Source organism: Vipera ursinii, assembly GCF_947247035.1.
Source record: "Vipera ursinii genome assembly, chromosome: 11".
NCBI classification, from domain to species: domain Eukaryota; kingdom Metazoa; phylum Chordata; class Lepidosauria; order Squamata; family Viperidae; genus Vipera; species Vipera ursinii.
The window spans coordinates 12,544,440-12,560,388 of NC_139524.1; the positions used below are offsets into that span (position 1 = coordinate 12,544,440).

A 15,949-nucleotide genomic window follows, 5' to 3' on the forward strand; every position below is an offset into this window, starting at 1 on the left:
GTTGGCTGTATTTGAGGGCTGAGATGACTTATATATGACTCAATTGTGGGATATTTGAAACCACAATGAACAATTCTTTAAACTGCAGCAGCTTTGTGACATTTGTAGGTAGTCTGTTTTCCAATTTGCAAGAGCTTTATGTTCTGGCTTTAAGCCTTTGAAAGGGAATGTGTTTGCAGCTTTTCTGCTGTTCCTCATAGCAAGCATAGATAGATAGATAGATAGATAGATAGATAGATAGATAGATAGATAGATAGATAGATAGATAGATAGATGATAGATAGATAGATAGACAGATAGACAGAGATAGATAGATAGATAGATAGATAGATAGATGATAGATAGATAGATAGATAGATAGATAGATAGATAGATAGATAGATAGATAGATAGATAGATAGACAGATAGACAGAGATAGATAGATAGATAGATAGATAGATAGATAGATAGATAGATAGATAGACAGACAGATAGACAGAGATAGATAGATAGATAGATGATAGATAGATAGATAGATAGATAGATAGATAGATAGATAGATAGATAGATAGATAGATAGATAGACAGACAGACAGACAGACAGACAGACAGACAGACAGATAGATAGATAGATATGAAGGAGGGGAGAGGGAGAAATGCACATGATATGGAGTAAGGATATGGAAGGATGATTATATTTCTGCAAAACTGCAACATTTCTGCATTTGTTCCCTTTTGAAAGAGAGTGAAAATAAGGGGCAGCAGCAAGAAGAAGGAATATAATTTTGGCCCTCCAAATATTCTGACATTGGCATATTGGAAGACAATCATAAATCATTTTGAAACTCTTTGGAGGAATTGAAAGTGGTGCTGGTGTACCCTGTTAAGCCACTGCTGGCTTGCTGAATAGGTCCCAATTTCTGAATTCAAATACTTTGCTAGGGCAGGTAAGAAGACGGTAACACCGTAAGAAGAAGCTATAGAATACAGATTTTGATTGTGAAGATCCATTCTGTATTCTTATCAGATTTTCTGACATTTCCATTTCCACTAAAAAAAAGTGAATTAGACACCAAAAAAAGAGAGAATCTCTGAAAAACACGGGTGAATTGGTGGCGGTAATAGGAGTCTAGAAAGTGGCTTGAAGCCTAACAAGGAGAAGTAATAGAAAAAATTAAAAGAAGAAGTTTCAAAATTGAATCCAACTGCTTCTTATTCAGCATTTCTCATTTCCTCTTCCCAAACTGTCTAGCCTTTCTGAGTTGAGAGACTATAGAGCAAGTCAGCAGGACAAAGAGAAGAGGCAAGACAAGAAGAAATCCTGTCCGTCTCCAACCCTGGGCACCTCCGGGCAAGCTGTCATCTCTCTCCTCACTCCTGAAGAACTGGAGAAGCTTCTGGAGGAGGTGAAAGCTTTGGATGAAGCAACACTAAAGGCAAGTCTCTGACATCCTCAACTTTTCCAATAGCTTCTCCTAACCAGGAATCTGTGACTGTTTCATACAACCATCCTTATCACTCTCAACCGGCTGAGCCAATAGTATCAGCATGATGGAATACTCTGTCCATCCGTCCATCCATCCATTACCTAGCACTGACTCATTCATCCAGGGAGGGGCTCCATTTTCACTTTTCAATCAGAAGCTGAGAATGAATATTTCAGGAATGCTTTAATCCAGGGGTGTCAAACTCAATTTCATTGAGGGCCGCATCAGCATTGCGGTTGGCCGCAGGGGGCCAGGTAGGTATGGCCAGGGTGGGCGTGGCCTACTGGGTGGGCGTGGCTAGAGTGCATATGGCTTACGGGTGGGCGTGGCCAGCTCTACATCGTTCACATCAAGGGTGCCTACAGGGGCCTGGGCAGGAGTGAGACAGATCTGAGGGTCTCTGGCAGAAGGAGGGTCTCTGGGCCAGGGCCAAGGCAGTGGGGGCCGTTCCCTCACTGTTTCCAGGATGGCTTCGCGGGCCGGATCTGGCCGGATCTGGCCCCCGGGCCTTGTGTTTGACATGTCTGCTTTCTCACTCTGCACTTATTATTATTATTATTATTATTATTATTATTATTATTATTATTATTATTCATAAAACATGAAACTCAGTCAACTGAACACTCAAATTGACTGGCACTAATGGTTGACATGGGTTGCTGCCAGCATCCTAGGTATCAACCAGGTATCTCCTTAAAATGTAAGATGTTCCGAGTAGCGCAGTTTTTTTGTAGCTTTGCTGGAGTTATTGCAGGAAGCTGCAATTTCTTGATGTATTTTGCCAAGTTTTTGGACATAGTTCCCAGTGCCCCGATGATAATGGGTATCACTGTTACGCGTTTCATCCATAATCACGCAGTTTCGACGGCCAGGTTGCAGTATTTCGTAATTTTTTCCAGTTCTTTTTCTTTGACTCTGGCATCTCCTGGTACAGCGATATCAATCAACTGTACGCTTCGGTTCTCTATGACTGCGGTATCTGGCGTGTTGTGTTCCAAATGTCGATCTGTCTGTATTCGGAAGTCCCACAAGATGATATTATTGTTATTGTTATTTGCACAGCAACTCAGCGACATTCATGTGACAATTCTGCATAAAGAAGAAGGGACTGGCCTTGGGTTTAGCTTGGCTGGTGGAATAGACCTTGAAAACAAGACTGTTGTTGTAAGTAACCTGCTAGGTGGACTGTTTTATGGAGGTGCTTCTTGATAGATCAAAAACCCTTTGTGAGAATAGCTTCAGTTCCCGTCTCATAGGGATTCTTTCATAATCAAAAGAAGGCTGGAAGCCCAGCCTCTCCATTCCTAGTTCAGTATTCCCATTCCTATACCATACCAGCTCTTCATCTTGTTGCACATAATGAAATTTAAACCAGATGAAGTAAAATCATATTCTGTATTATCATTAGTCTGCCTCCCTTCCTTTTTTCCCCTTTCTTCCTTTTTTTACATTCTCCTTGACAGTAGAACAATTTTTTAAAAAAAATTCCATTTATATCCCGCCCTTCTCCGAAGACTCAGGGCGGCTTACAAGCTTAGCCACCACAGAGGCAAATTCAAAAACTTACCTATTTCTAGCATCCTGCTATTGCTTGTCTGTCTTTTAAGGAAAGAAATCCCCGTGATATTATTTTATTAGTGATGACAAGAACATTCTAAATTAATCCTGTTTTTAAATGGAACTAAGGCTAATTTGCTGACACTCTCCACTTCTCAAACTCTGTAGTGCAATTTAAAAAAAAACAACACTCACCCACTTTACTTCTCAAGATGCAAACGAAAGACCGGTAAGGAAACTTCCTCACGGTGTGTCTTTCCATCTTTCGGAAATTCGTAACAGGTTCACAAAGTCTTCCCCAATGGTCTAGCAACTCAGGAAGGAACTATCCAAAAAGGGGACGAAGTCTTATCGATCAATGGGAAATCTCTGAAGGGTGCCACTCACACCGAAGCACTGGAGATCTTGCGAAAAGCGCGGCACCTCGGGCTGGCTGTGATTGTCACACGAAAACCCAAAGAGGGACAACGGAGCACCAGTGGGCCCCTTCGGTCCTCAGCATCAACAGGAAGTGAAACTTCCGTGGATTCCAGTAAGTCCCAGTATGGACGGTGGGGAAGCATTAAGTGTTGGGGGTGTAGAAGGGCGTTCATGATGAAATCTATGTGTCATAGTTCCGACCCTGGCTGAGGAATTTTGGGAGTTGAAGTCCACAAGTCATAAAAGGGCCAGGTTTGAAGACCCCTGCCCTAAACTAACTTTCTGAGATCCTATGAGTGGCCCAGCCTAGAACAAATCTAGCTGTACTAAACCGATGGTTTTCCATAGCACCATGCCATGTTATAGCTTTTTTACTAACAAAACACATCCCCCTCTGATAATGTTCTGCTTTGACCCAGCACCAGAAGATCTGATCTTCATGGTTACCCTGGAGAAGACATCCGCAGGTTTAGGTTTCAGTCTGGAAGGAGGAAAAGGCTCCATTCATGGAGATAAACCAATCACCATCAGTCGGCTTTTCAAAGGTATGGTGGATTGGTGGCTGTGAAGCTTTCGCAAACTGCTGTCATGTCCAAAGATGAAATATGTCACTGCAAACTAGAGGAGACATTTAAACCTTTCTAGAAATGTTAAACTGGAAACATGTGAATGGACTAGATTAGAACAATCGGATGGTCATTTTGAGGAAAAGATATACTTTGTGCACACTGGAATCGAGAAGAAACATTCAGGCTGTGGAATCAAATCCCAGATTAAATCTTGCCACCCCTTTTAATGTATCCTTTCTTTTCTTTGCCCTCCCTCTAAGCAACTGTGCCAACCTCTTCTTGTAATAATACACAGTAAAGTCACACAACTGGAGAATAAGTTTGCTGTTATTGCACAGCGTAGTGTTGGATGGTGTTGGTTTTTTTTAGAACATGGAAATGGTACATTTAATTTGTTAATTGGTTCATTAGGTTTAGACTCCACCCAGCTCAAAAGTGACTCTGTGGAGTTTGTCTCTGAACCAGTTGTTAAAAAAACACGTGAGAGGATGCTATTACTTATCATGGCTTGCTCAAGTTACTTCTAGGAGCCTCTTTATGGGAACGGAAGACTGGTCTAGATGAGTCCAAAGCCTGGTCCAGCCTCAGGGCTTCTCTAATGTCCTTAACATGTTGGTAGGTTGGAGACACCTTTCAGGGTCAAAATGCTTGTTGTGAAGGATCATTCTCCAAGTTTGTGGGTTGGTTTCCAAATGTTTTGTTACCAGGCTAGGTAACATCTTCAGCGGAGTTTAGGAGATGGTGTTCTTCTGCTTCCAAAGGCTACGTGTGGTCAGGTCTTCTGATAAGGAGGTCACATCAGGTGAGGGTCAGGTCAGGTGAGGGTCAGGAGTGGGTATGTCCAGTGAGGGTCTTGTGATGGGGAGGTCACGTCAGGTGAGGATCACTGGGAGGTAAAGTGTTAGTTGGGGTTGCGTGGGTTGAGAGTCGCTGCTGTTGCCGGTTGGCTGTGTGGTAGATTTGAATTCTGAGGGGTTCATAGGCTGGTTGTAGGTCTGTCAATGGAATTGCTTGTGGAGTGCCAGGCTTTGATCAGCCTGCGAGCGTGGAGGGGGGGCAGCGTGGCCGATGATTTTTGTGTTGCTCCAGTCCAACTGGTGCTGTACTGCTTTCCTTCTCTGGATATCCACGAATGACAAATGTGTATTTTGATCTCCCTCACGCCCCTACCCTCCCATACCTCACTAACACCACACTTTGCATCTTCCAGGCGTGACACCCCAACACAACCCCCCTATTCAGCCTGGAGATGAGCTGCTGCAAGTTCACACCCATCTGATGCAAGGACTCACTCGCTTTGAAGCTTGGAACATCATCCGGACCTTGCCAGATGGGTTTATTACTGCCACCATCCGGAGGAAAAACCCAGTGGCTGGAACAGCTTCCTCTCTCCATGGAGAGGAATAGTGACCATGAGGGTCACAATGCTCAAAGAGATCTGGAACTGCTATGACCCAAACTAGAGGCCCATGCCTTGCCTGTATAACCTATTCTGCAGCTGATTGAACTGCCCGTCTTCTTTGCTTGCCAAGGGAATGTCAGGAAAGGCAGAGACAAGGAGGCCAACGTAAACAGCTTGCTTGTTTGTGTTTGCAGTGTTATTAAAAGTTCCTGTGGTGAGCTGTGCCTGAATTAATCAGGGATTTTGCCCAAGGCAAAAGGGCTGAACCCTGAAAGAAGATTTGATGGCAAAGGAGATAGCGGGATTAATTAACTGGGCCTTGACTTGCCTAACAAGCATTAAAGCAGATGCAGGAGCTCAGCCCGTGGAGATCCATTGCAGGACCTGTGGCTTCCTTTGATGTAAGGTGGAGGGAGTATCTTCACCATTCCTGGGATTACAGTGTATAAACGTGTGTTTGTGTGTACATTTCCATCACTGGGAAAGCACACCTCTCTCACTTTGGACTGGCTGTAGATTGTCCATTGGTGGATCAGGAAAGCCTGATTTAACTACATTTTTACCTGTTCCTCCAATAAAGTATTGTTCTTTTAATCATGTTACATTTACTTACAATTATCTCTCTCCCCCAGCTAAGAACTCGCTTCAGAAAAAGCTGCTGCAAGCTTCAGTCCAAGCAGAGACAAGGACAACAGTGACATTAAAAAGCACCCTGTTTTATTTCTGGTGTATAAAAGCACATCAGAACAACCTATTATGGTTTAGAAAATATTACTGCCCAAGATCAGTGGTCATCTGGATCAGGCAGGAAGAGTTTGTGAAGGCAGAAACATGGGACAGATGCACTTCCAGAGGTCATTTCTCTCTACAGCGCAAAACTGGCTGATGTTTATCTTAGTTTCTTGTTACATCATCGTCTCTGACAACCTGCTGTTCTGTAATCAACCAAAATTTACCATAACCACATTCTTCCTCATGCTTAAGAGTTTGGTACGCTTGAATGTTTCTGGGCATAAACATCTCTCTTCCTACAGAAGGCTTGTAAGTCAGGATCTTTTTCCCCTGCTATGCAGGCTAAAATGCAGGCAGATATTTGTTATTGCTATGGTATGGGAGGAGAACATATGAAAAACAAATGTGGTTTCTTCAGAGTCTTTTTTTTCACTTCAGCAGGAAATGCCTCATTGGCTCAAAGCAGCTAGACCACATGAAAAGGAACTCTTGATAGGCACCTGGGTGGAGATCTAAACTCAGGAGTTCTGTGTGAGAGATAAAGCAAGGGATGGAATTTGGCAAATACACAGCATCAGATCTTCTTGCTTGCTTTTCCGATTTACAGTGAATTGCTGTCCAACTCTTTCCTGTTGAGGTGTCACTATCTTTGAACGCCTTTCTTGCAAACCCAAACCTGCAGAGATTCATTTCTTTTCAGAGTCCTTAGCGAGGTCAGACCACAGTGGTGTGAATAAAATGCTATTTAGTTCTACCGCTGGGCTCACAAGCTCTCCATCTAAATTAAGGAGAAATTCATGTGCATCCTTTCGAACTGATTGCAGTTCCTTTGCAAAGTGCAGCCTCAGTATTATTAATATACAGCCCAGCTACGTTTTCCATTTGTGACTAGAGGTGGGTAGGTGTGTGGGGGGGGAAACAGGGAACAAACTTAAGCCACCAATGTGACAGCCGCATTAGCCAAATTCCCGTAAAACCCCGTTATGCTCCTTGGAAAGAAAGTTTCAACGATTTTCTGTGGGAGGTTCCCACTCAGATCAGTCTGAAAGAAACTGAGGACGCGGGTCTTATTTGGATCCCTGCAGAGAAAACAAGAACAACATCAACAACAAAAAGATCAGAAAGCAATTGGGTAAAAATATCTCCAATGAGAACCAGTTTGATACAGGTGCAGAAGAAAGGGTGGGGAAAGCCTAACTGTTAATCGTCCTTTAGGCACGAAGCCAGCTGTGCGATTCAATCCCAGGAAGAAGGTCTTGTGAAACCACGTCCAAAAATTTTGCCTAGAAAACCAGCCTCAACTGGCCAAGTCGTCTCCAGGAATCAAGGGTGACTGGGAAGACCGTAACAGCAGTGCATCTCAGCCAACAGGCAGCGAAAACCAAAATCTTACCGGAATGGAACCATCTTGCAAATCTTTATGGCCCAAACTGGATGCTTTTAAAAAGCTTCTACTGGAAAGAAGGAGATGAACTCAGCTTTTCTAAATAAAGGGCACTTGGCTGTTTTCACACATTTGCAGGTTTTGTAACTTTAGATGAAAAACAGCCAGCAGTGGATCCTTCCACAAATTGTGGCAGCCTGCCTCCTCCGTTGTTTCTCTTTCTTTTATCTTTCGTCTGATTCTTTGCCCTTTTCAACACTGATTTTAGTTTACTTTGAAAGGAAACGGTAAGATGTGAAAGTTGACCAAGTTGCACCTTTATTGACAAAGAGAAGCTTATTAGATCTGCTGTGCCTTCTTAAGGGACATAAAAGACAGGTGGAACCAGGACTTTGCTTGGAAATGTGGTAGCAAGCATTGGAGGCTTAGAGATGACACTATGGGGAAACCTCTAGGCTTACTATTAAATATTGGTTTGTTAGGGATAAAATTTCACAACCGATGGCTCCCATCATTTCCATTATTTTGCGGATAGACAGGTTTCTCCATTGCTGCCCTATTACAAATGGGCAATCATCACCATGGCAGCTGTTTTATGAATGAACAGCCTTCCTCATCATGACAGCATCCCAGTGCACTCCCAAAATTCTGAAAATGTCCTCCTCTCCTGACCTTAATGAAACAGTTAAAAGCTTAAGCAGGCCATATTTTTCCCCCAAGGCCTCCTTTTCATATTTATATATTCCTACAACTTCCACGGGCCAAGGACCACGCCTATTAGCCTAAGTTATTTTATTCCATCATTGACATGATAATGAGATAGATATTCCTGATGCTGTCCTCACACCAATGGCATGAGTTGAGATAGTGCATCAAATGTGTTTCCTATTTTGTAATTGTAATTGTGGGATTGCATGCACGATGGCATTATCCCATCTCCAGATGGGAGGCATCATCAAGAAATGTTAGGCACTGTTCCTCTTCCTCCACAATATTTTTTTTTCCTTTTCATCTATTAGTTGGCATGCTCCTGCACTATTAGGAAACAGAAGCTGTATTTTTGAGGAGGTGGCATCCATAATTCATTTCCAAACTATATCAATCTCAGCAACATGAGTTTCTAATTAACTCATGTATGAAACAGTTGTCCAATTGGCTTTTAATGCAAAGTATAAAGCCTACACATTCCTTTCTTATTTATTTGCCAAATTTATCTAGCTGCTCATCTCAGATTGTGACTCTTGATGACATACGACAAAACAAACAACATCCATCTTAAATAACTATTAAATTTACATCAAGCTGGCCACTTCCTATAGAAAAACCACCTCCCTCAAACTGTAGGGTGTTGCTTAAACTCTAATTTGGCAACAGCGAAAGGCGTGTAAAACCCTCAAGCATTCTTGGCCTAACAGGGTTGTGTCATCAAATACTTCCACACATCTTACCCTGGAACAGGAATGACAAAACAGCCACAGGGAAAATTCAGGCCTCTGATGTAATTGGGCTGAGGAGGACTAAGGCGATGCTCCACATTGGTTGCTATGAGGGAGGAACATTAAAAATAAAAATTGAGATTCTTATCAACTGGGATTCCCCTAGTGACAGGGGAGGCATTTATATGTATTAGGCACTCACAACATTACAGCAACTATTTTACACCAATCAGAGTGTCTTCTAGGACTGGGTTGAATGTCTGGTGTTTCTGATGAAAAGAAATGTTTCTAATAAAGCAAAACTGGCCATGGGGGTCCCAATTCTCAGAAAGAGAATGCTCCGATGGTCTTGGGTCACTGATGGCCACATACAGTGGCCACAGCTGAATGGTCACATTGGCTGTAAGTCAGGCCTAAGAAAACCACTGCCCCAAATGTTTGAACCAGCTTACCAGCAGTCATTTTTGAGCCGTCCTCGTTGTGTTGGATCTGGACCACATCTAAGAACTCTCTTGGGGAGATCAAATTCATAAAAGCTGAAGGGGTGGTAGTTCTCAGGACACAAACGTTCTGAAATTGCACACAGCGGTGGCAAGGATGTTTAAGACTCTCCTCAATCCAATGGCAAAGCTAACAGTGTACTTCTGCACAATAGAAGCTTAACTAAATTTAACCAAGAATGTTACCCAGATATAATGGTATCCAACCCATCATAAAGGTAAAGGTAAAGGTTCCCCCACACATGCGTGCTAGTCGTTTCCAACTCTAGGGGCCGATGCTCATCTCCGTTTCAAAGCCGGAGAGCCAGCACTTGTCCGAGGACGTCTCCGTGGTCATGTGGCCGGCATGACTAGACGCCAAAGGCGCACGGAACGCTGTTACCTTCCCACCGTAGTGGTCCCTATTTTTCTACTTGCATTTTTACGTGCTTTCGAACTGCTAGGTTGGCAGAAGCTGGGACGAGTAACAGGCGCTCACTCATACATCGTGGTAAATATAAACACAGGCTGGATTTTAAGGGGCACTGGAGGATCATAAATATCACAAAATAGCAACTGTATAAAAAGGGCTGAGTCAGAAACCAAAGGTTCTTCTTTTCCTTCTCCTTTTTCCCCTTTCCTCCCTTCCTTCCTTCCTTCCTTCCTTCCTTCCTTCCTTCCTTCCTTCCTTCCTTCCTTCCTTCCTTCCTTCCTTCCTTTTTCTTTCTTTCTTCTTTCTTTCTTTCTTTCTTTCTTTCTTTCTTTCTTTCTTTCTTTCTTTCTTTCTTTCTTTCTTTCTTTCTTTCTTTCTTTCTTTCTTTCTCTTCCTTCCTTCCTTCCTTCCTTTCTTTCTTTCTTTCTTTCTCTTTCTTTCTTTCTTTCTTTCTTTCTTTCTTTCTTTCTTTCTTTCTTTCTTTCTTTCTTTCTTTCCTTTCTCATCCCCAACCAGTGTGTTTGCAGTCTCAATGTCAGTAGATAGGCAGTCAGCCACCACAGTTTTAGCACAGCACAAAGAGACACCAGTGCTTCCACTATTCCCTACATCCCAAAACATAATGGGAATTCCTTCTCTTTCCAGTTACCCTACAATAGCCAGGGTTGGCTCCCAATAGCACCTTACTTTCCTAGCTGTCTCTGGCTATAAGCAAAGACGTGTTATACTTACATCATTTATGGATTCAACAACTAGTGTTTTGTTCACGTTGTCATCCCATTTTTCTCTAAGTCCACCAGTCTCTGGCATTATACATTTAAACACGTTCTCTGGTTTTGCCGCTAAAATTCCTTCCGCTCTGTATCTTTTGAGAGAGGGAGAAAGAATGGGAGAAAATCTTAGTGAATGAAGTAAGGTAAAGGTAAAGGTTCCCCCACACATGCGTGCTAGTGGTTTCCGACTCTAGGGGCCGGTGCTCATCTCCGTTTCCAAGCCGAAGAGCCAGCGCTTGTCCGAGGACGTCTCCGTGGTCATGTGGCCAGCATGACTAGATGCCAAAGGCACATGGAACGCTGTTCCCTTCCCACCGCAGTGGTCCCTATTTTTCTACTTGCATTTTTATGTGCTTTCGAACTGCTAGGTTGGCAGAAGCTGGGATGAGTAACAGGCGCTCACTCTGTTATGCGGCACTCGGGATTCAACCCGCCAAACTGCCAATCTTCTGATCGACAAGCTCACCGTCCTAACCCACTGAGCCACTGCGTCCCTAGTGAATGAAGTAGAAGGGTGCTATTTTAATCAAACTACATTTTGAGTGTCCTTAATAAATGGAGCCAGTTAAGGTGTTGGCTTAGAAACCAGGAGACTGTGAGTTCTAGTGCCACCTTGTGCAAGAAAGCCACTGGCTGACTTGGGCCACGCACTTGCTCTCAGCCCAACTCACCACTGAGTGGTTATTGTGGGGAAAATAGGACGAGGAAGAAATAGCAGCTATGTTCACTGCCTACAACAGTGGTGGTGAGCCTATGGCAAGTGTGCCAGACGGAGCATACTGAGCCCTCTCTGTGGGCACGTGTGTCATTGCCCCAGCCCCGCCTCACCCCACGGCCCCCTCCTCACCAGGAGCCCCCCCCGAAGAGAGTCACCCCCCAGGCACAGCCAGCGTGGAGCAGTGCAGCCAAGGATATGACAGCCGGGCAGTGGGGACAAGACTCCGCCCTCGTGCCCCATCACTGGCCTAGAATTACACACAAAGTAATAAAGGTGAGATAAAAATCAAACAAAAATGAGTGAATGTACCTCTGCATGTAATGCACGGGCATACCAACAATTTGCCTGCTTTTTAAATTGCAAGAAAGTGTGTTTGTTTTATACAGAACACCAAAGAAAGTAGCACCTCACCGAAGCAAATGCTCAGGTACTTAAATAAATACACGTATCTCTTTGGGACAAGTCATGTTTTATAAGATCAGCTATTTATAACTGTATGATGCAGCAATGCAGTTTGCATCACACCTTACATTACATAATATTCTTTTTTTTCATGAACTTTGGAATTTTCTTTTCCAAAGAAAATAAATAAATAACAAAGCCTATGATTGGTATGTTGGACATCTACTTGGTTAGAAGTCTCTTTTCTTCTCTTCCATTACTGGAACCTTCACCTTTTTGTGCTTCATCTACCAGCTGTTGACTATGTTATTCACATTTTAAATGCATAGAACTAAAATTAGCAATAAATAAGACAGAAGTGACATCTCAGATATCAATTTATCCCCCCAGAAAATGACCTAAATGTTGTTTTGTTTCTGCAATTTTACTTACAGTTTTCCACAAAATACAGTTGAAGGTCTCCAAGATATTGTAACATTATTCTAGAAAGACATTTAAAAAAAGAAATCAGGTACAATCAGCTGCATTATTGCTACACACTGAAACTGAATGAGGTTTTATTCAACCTTAATGTTTGGGTGTTTTTTTTTAATACGTTAAGAATAAATTTTAGGGAAGTAAGAGACTAAAAAATGTTTGGTTTTTTTTTTAATACGTTAAGAATAAATTTTAGGGAAGTAAGAGACTAAAAAAACACATACAAGGTTGTCTCCTGTCAACAAATAAATAAATAAATAAATAAATTTGCTTAAAGCAACTAGATTTTTCATTAGCCACAACTTTCAACAGGCCTTCTTTAAACATGAGTAATTCTGGAGTTAGTTCAAGTCTTTCTGTTGAAACTGAAAGTTATTAAGTTAGTAACCCAGTTCTGAAGTGAATCCAGCTTCCCATTGACCTGGTCAGAAGGTGGCCAAAACTGATCACATGATCACGGGTCACTGCGACTGTCAAAAATCCATGCCGGTTGCCAAGCGTTCAAATTTTGATCGTGTGAACTGTGGGGATGCTGTGATAGTCATAAGTGTGAAAAACGGTCAGAAGTCACTTTTTTCAGCGCCGTGGTAAACTTCAAGCGGTCACCGAAGGTGTGTTAAGTCTTGGACGACTTGTATCCTTTTGCAATATTTGTGGACGTGAATCCCAAATAATGACACAGTGTGAGCCAGGTGTGCGCTCTCAGCCCAAGACAACTCAGAGGGTTATTGTCGTGTGGAAAATAAGAGGAGGAAGGCATTTTATGTGTGTTTGCCACATTCAATTACTTAACAAAGATGGGATAAAAATCTAATAATAACTAGGAGACCTCAAGTTCTAGTTCTGCCTTAGGCACAAAACCAGCTGGGTGACTTTGGGCCAATCCCTCTCTATCAGCCCTAGAAAGAAAGTAACGGCAAGCTACCTCCTTGCCAAAAAAAACCCGCAAGGCCTAGTCCAGGAGTCAGAAACTGACCTGGGCACTCAGGCACAATGGAAATTTTTTAAAAAACAATAACTCAAGAGCAAGAAAGTGGGAGGGGTATGCAGCTCCACATCTCTCTCTCTCTCTCTCTCTCTCTCTCTCTCCTCTTTCTCTCTCTTGAGGCGGTTTCCTCCTCACCATTCCTATGTCCCAAATTCTGCTTAAAACTTCTTCTCTAGATGTCACAATCTCTCTCTCTCTCTCTCTCTCTCTCTCTCTCTCTCTCTTCTCTCTCTCTCTCTCTCTCTCTCTCTCTTTCTCTCTCTTGAGGCGGTTTCCTCCTCACCATTCCTATGTCCCAAATTCTGCTTAAAACTTCTTCTCTAGATGTCACATATTGGATGGAGCAATTCTATGGCAGTCTCTTTTTGGAAACAGTCTGGGTTTTTTCTAACATAACCCCTCAATCTTCCCTTTGTTTTTACGAAATATCCAATTGCATATATACAAGTTGTTGTTGTTGTTGTTGTTGTTGTTTTGAGACTTGGCTTCCAGGGCAAAAAATAAAAATAAAAAATGCCCAGCTTTTAATTTTTGCACAAAGTGTTAGCACGGAAAAGAAAGAAGCATTGTGTAAAATAAAGTATTCATCTATCTTCTGCCTAGAGCAGAGGTCCCCGACCTTTCGGGCACCAGGGACCCGTTCCATGGAGAGAAGTGATTGGTTTGGTGTGCTGTGTCCTGTGGATGGGGCTTTGCTTGTTTGTGTGGACCAGTTGCTGGCATGTCGCCATCTGGTACTAGTCCAAGGAACCGGGGGGGGAGGGGTGTTGGGAGGATTGGGGACCCCTGGCCTAGAGATTCAGTTCCGGAATCTAGCAAAGGCGATCAAATTCAGGCTGTTGGTTCATCGAGTTTAGCATACTAACAGTTGCAGTATTGGGAGATGATTGGAAAACAAATCTTTTTATCAAATACCTGCATGTCTGCCCCCCCCCCTCCAGGAGCATCACGGAAATCCTTGGCAGTAATAAGATCCTGGCGTTTTTCTTTTCTGTCTGGCAAACCCTCTCGCAAACTCCCAAAACGGGAGAGCTATTAAAAGACAATCTAGACTCTCTAAACGCGAATGAAACTCCAGCAGGCCAGACTTCACCTTTTCAAATCTGACAGTGGGAAATCTTCCAGCGGGGAAAGGAATGCCGGTGGAAGCAAGTGGGGAATGGCTGGATCACTTTAGATCGCAAGGGAGGCAAGCGGAAGTTGGTTGCTATTGTTGTTTAAAAACAACAACAACAACCACAACAACACTTCTCCCCTGAGTGAAAACAGGTTCTCCCCTGCCGATTTAAAAAAAATAAAATAAAATAAAATAAAATAAAATAAAATAAAATAAAAATCTAGCAAAACCAGCAGGGGAAGAGAGGGAGGTAGCTTCCCAGCTTCCATTGCAGGTGGCAACTGCTTTGACAAGGGAAATAAGCGGCGTATCAAAGCAATCATATTGAATAATCTATTAAGAAGTTATGATCTTCGGAGGTTGGAGCGCCCTCCACCACGGTTATGTCCTGCCAGGTGGTCCAGAGCGAGGCGGCCAGCTCCGGGTGTCCCCCTTCCTCTTAAGGCAGGGGTCTTCAAACTTGGCCCTTTTATGACTTGTGGACTTCAACTTCCAGAATTCCTCAGCCGCTGGCTGAGCCAGCGGCTGAGGAATTCTGGAAGTTGAAGTCCACAAGTCATAAAAGGGCCAAGTTTGAAGACCCCTGTCTTAAGGGGAAAGGGGCGCGTTGCCTCAGCCCCCTCAAGGGGAAAATCGGTGATCCAGGGGGATCCCCCCCCCCTCCCCAGCTTACCGCTCGCTTGAAGCCGCTCCAGCCGCTGGGATCCTTCCGGTAGCTCTCCAAGTGCTGCGCTGCCCATTGAGCAGCCTGCTCGTACTCCATGGCGAGAGACGGTGACGCGCTCCCGGCTGGAGTGGGAATGGCTGGCACGGCGGTGGAGGAGGAGGAGGAGGTGGAAAGAGACGGAACTTGCTAAGACCAGCCCAGAAAAAGTGCCAGCCTCCCTTTGGCAGCCGTCCTTGCTCGGAGGAATCAGCGCCGCGCCTCCTCCTCCTCCTCCTCCTCCTCCTCCTCCTCCTCTCGCTTCTCCCAACAGGCGCGCACGCGGAGGATCGTGAGAATGGAGGATTCGGGTTGGGAAAGGCGAAGGCGAGAACGACTGCCTGTTAGTCGCGCTAATGGGGAAGCAGAGGCTGTTTTACACCCGCTGTCAGCTTGGTGCACGTGGACGGTAGGGGCGATGGATGGATGGATGGATGGATGGATGGATGGATGCAGTGCTTTTTTTGTAAAAGAAAAAGGTGCCGGAACTCACACATGTCATACAACCCGCCTTGCCCTACCCTACAAGGTTCCATCCAAACTCCGTTCTGAACGTTGTATGAGAAAAAAAGCCCTGGATGGATGGATGGATGGATGGATGGATGGATGGATGGATGGATGCAGTGCTTTTTTTGTAAAAGAAAAAGGTGCCGGAACTCACACATGTCATACAACCCGCCTTGCCCTACCCTACAAGGTTCCATCCAAACTCCGTTCTGAACGTTGTATGAGAAAAAAAGCCCTGGATGGATGGATGGATGGATGCAGATGCCTTCAAAGCAAACAGGCGCGCCAGGACAAAAAGCGGCTTTAACCATCTTTTCGTCTTTTTACAGCGGGTTTGCTTTTCTCTCTCGTGAGAATAGGACAGAAGGTTAAAAACCCTCATGAC

The 15,949-nt window shown here is 43.8% G+C and overlaps 2 protein-coding genes across 2 annotated transcripts in view; one reads left to right on the plus strand and one right to left on the minus strand.

The window, feature by feature from the left end:
• The window catches only part of IL16 (interleukin 16), a 32,344-nt gene extending 26,335 nt beyond the window's left edge, over window positions 1-6,009 (plus strand). The window contains exons 16-20 of the mRNA XM_083371321.1: window positions 1,233-1,416; window positions 2,530-2,631; window positions 3,307-3,556; window positions 3,864-3,989; window positions 5,224-6,009. Coding sequence (XP_083227447.1) covers window positions 1,233-1,416; window positions 2,530-2,631; window positions 3,307-3,556; window positions 3,864-3,989; window positions 5,224-5,420 — 859 coding nt within the window. The 3' untranslated portion in view covers window positions 5,421-6,009. The remainder of the gene's footprint in view (window positions 1-1,232; window positions 1,417-2,529; window positions 2,632-3,306; window positions 3,557-3,863; window positions 3,990-5,223) is intronic.
• A 107-nt stretch (window positions 6,010-6,116) lies between these two features.
• STARD5 (StAR related lipid transfer domain containing 5) lies at window positions 6,117-15,173 on the minus strand. The gene is made up of 6 exons (XM_083371402.1): window positions 15,028-15,173; window positions 12,205-12,254; window positions 10,612-10,744; window positions 9,420-9,537; window positions 8,980-9,073; window positions 6,117-7,226 (listed from the first exon to the last, which is right to left on the minus strand). Exons 1-6 carry the CDS (start codon window positions 15,115-15,117, stop codon window positions 7,079-7,081), a joined length of 633 nt encoding a protein of 210 aa, XP_083227528.1. The 5' UTR covers window positions 15,118-15,173; the 3' UTR covers window positions 6,117-7,078.
• Window positions 15,174-15,949: the final 776 nt, after the last annotated feature.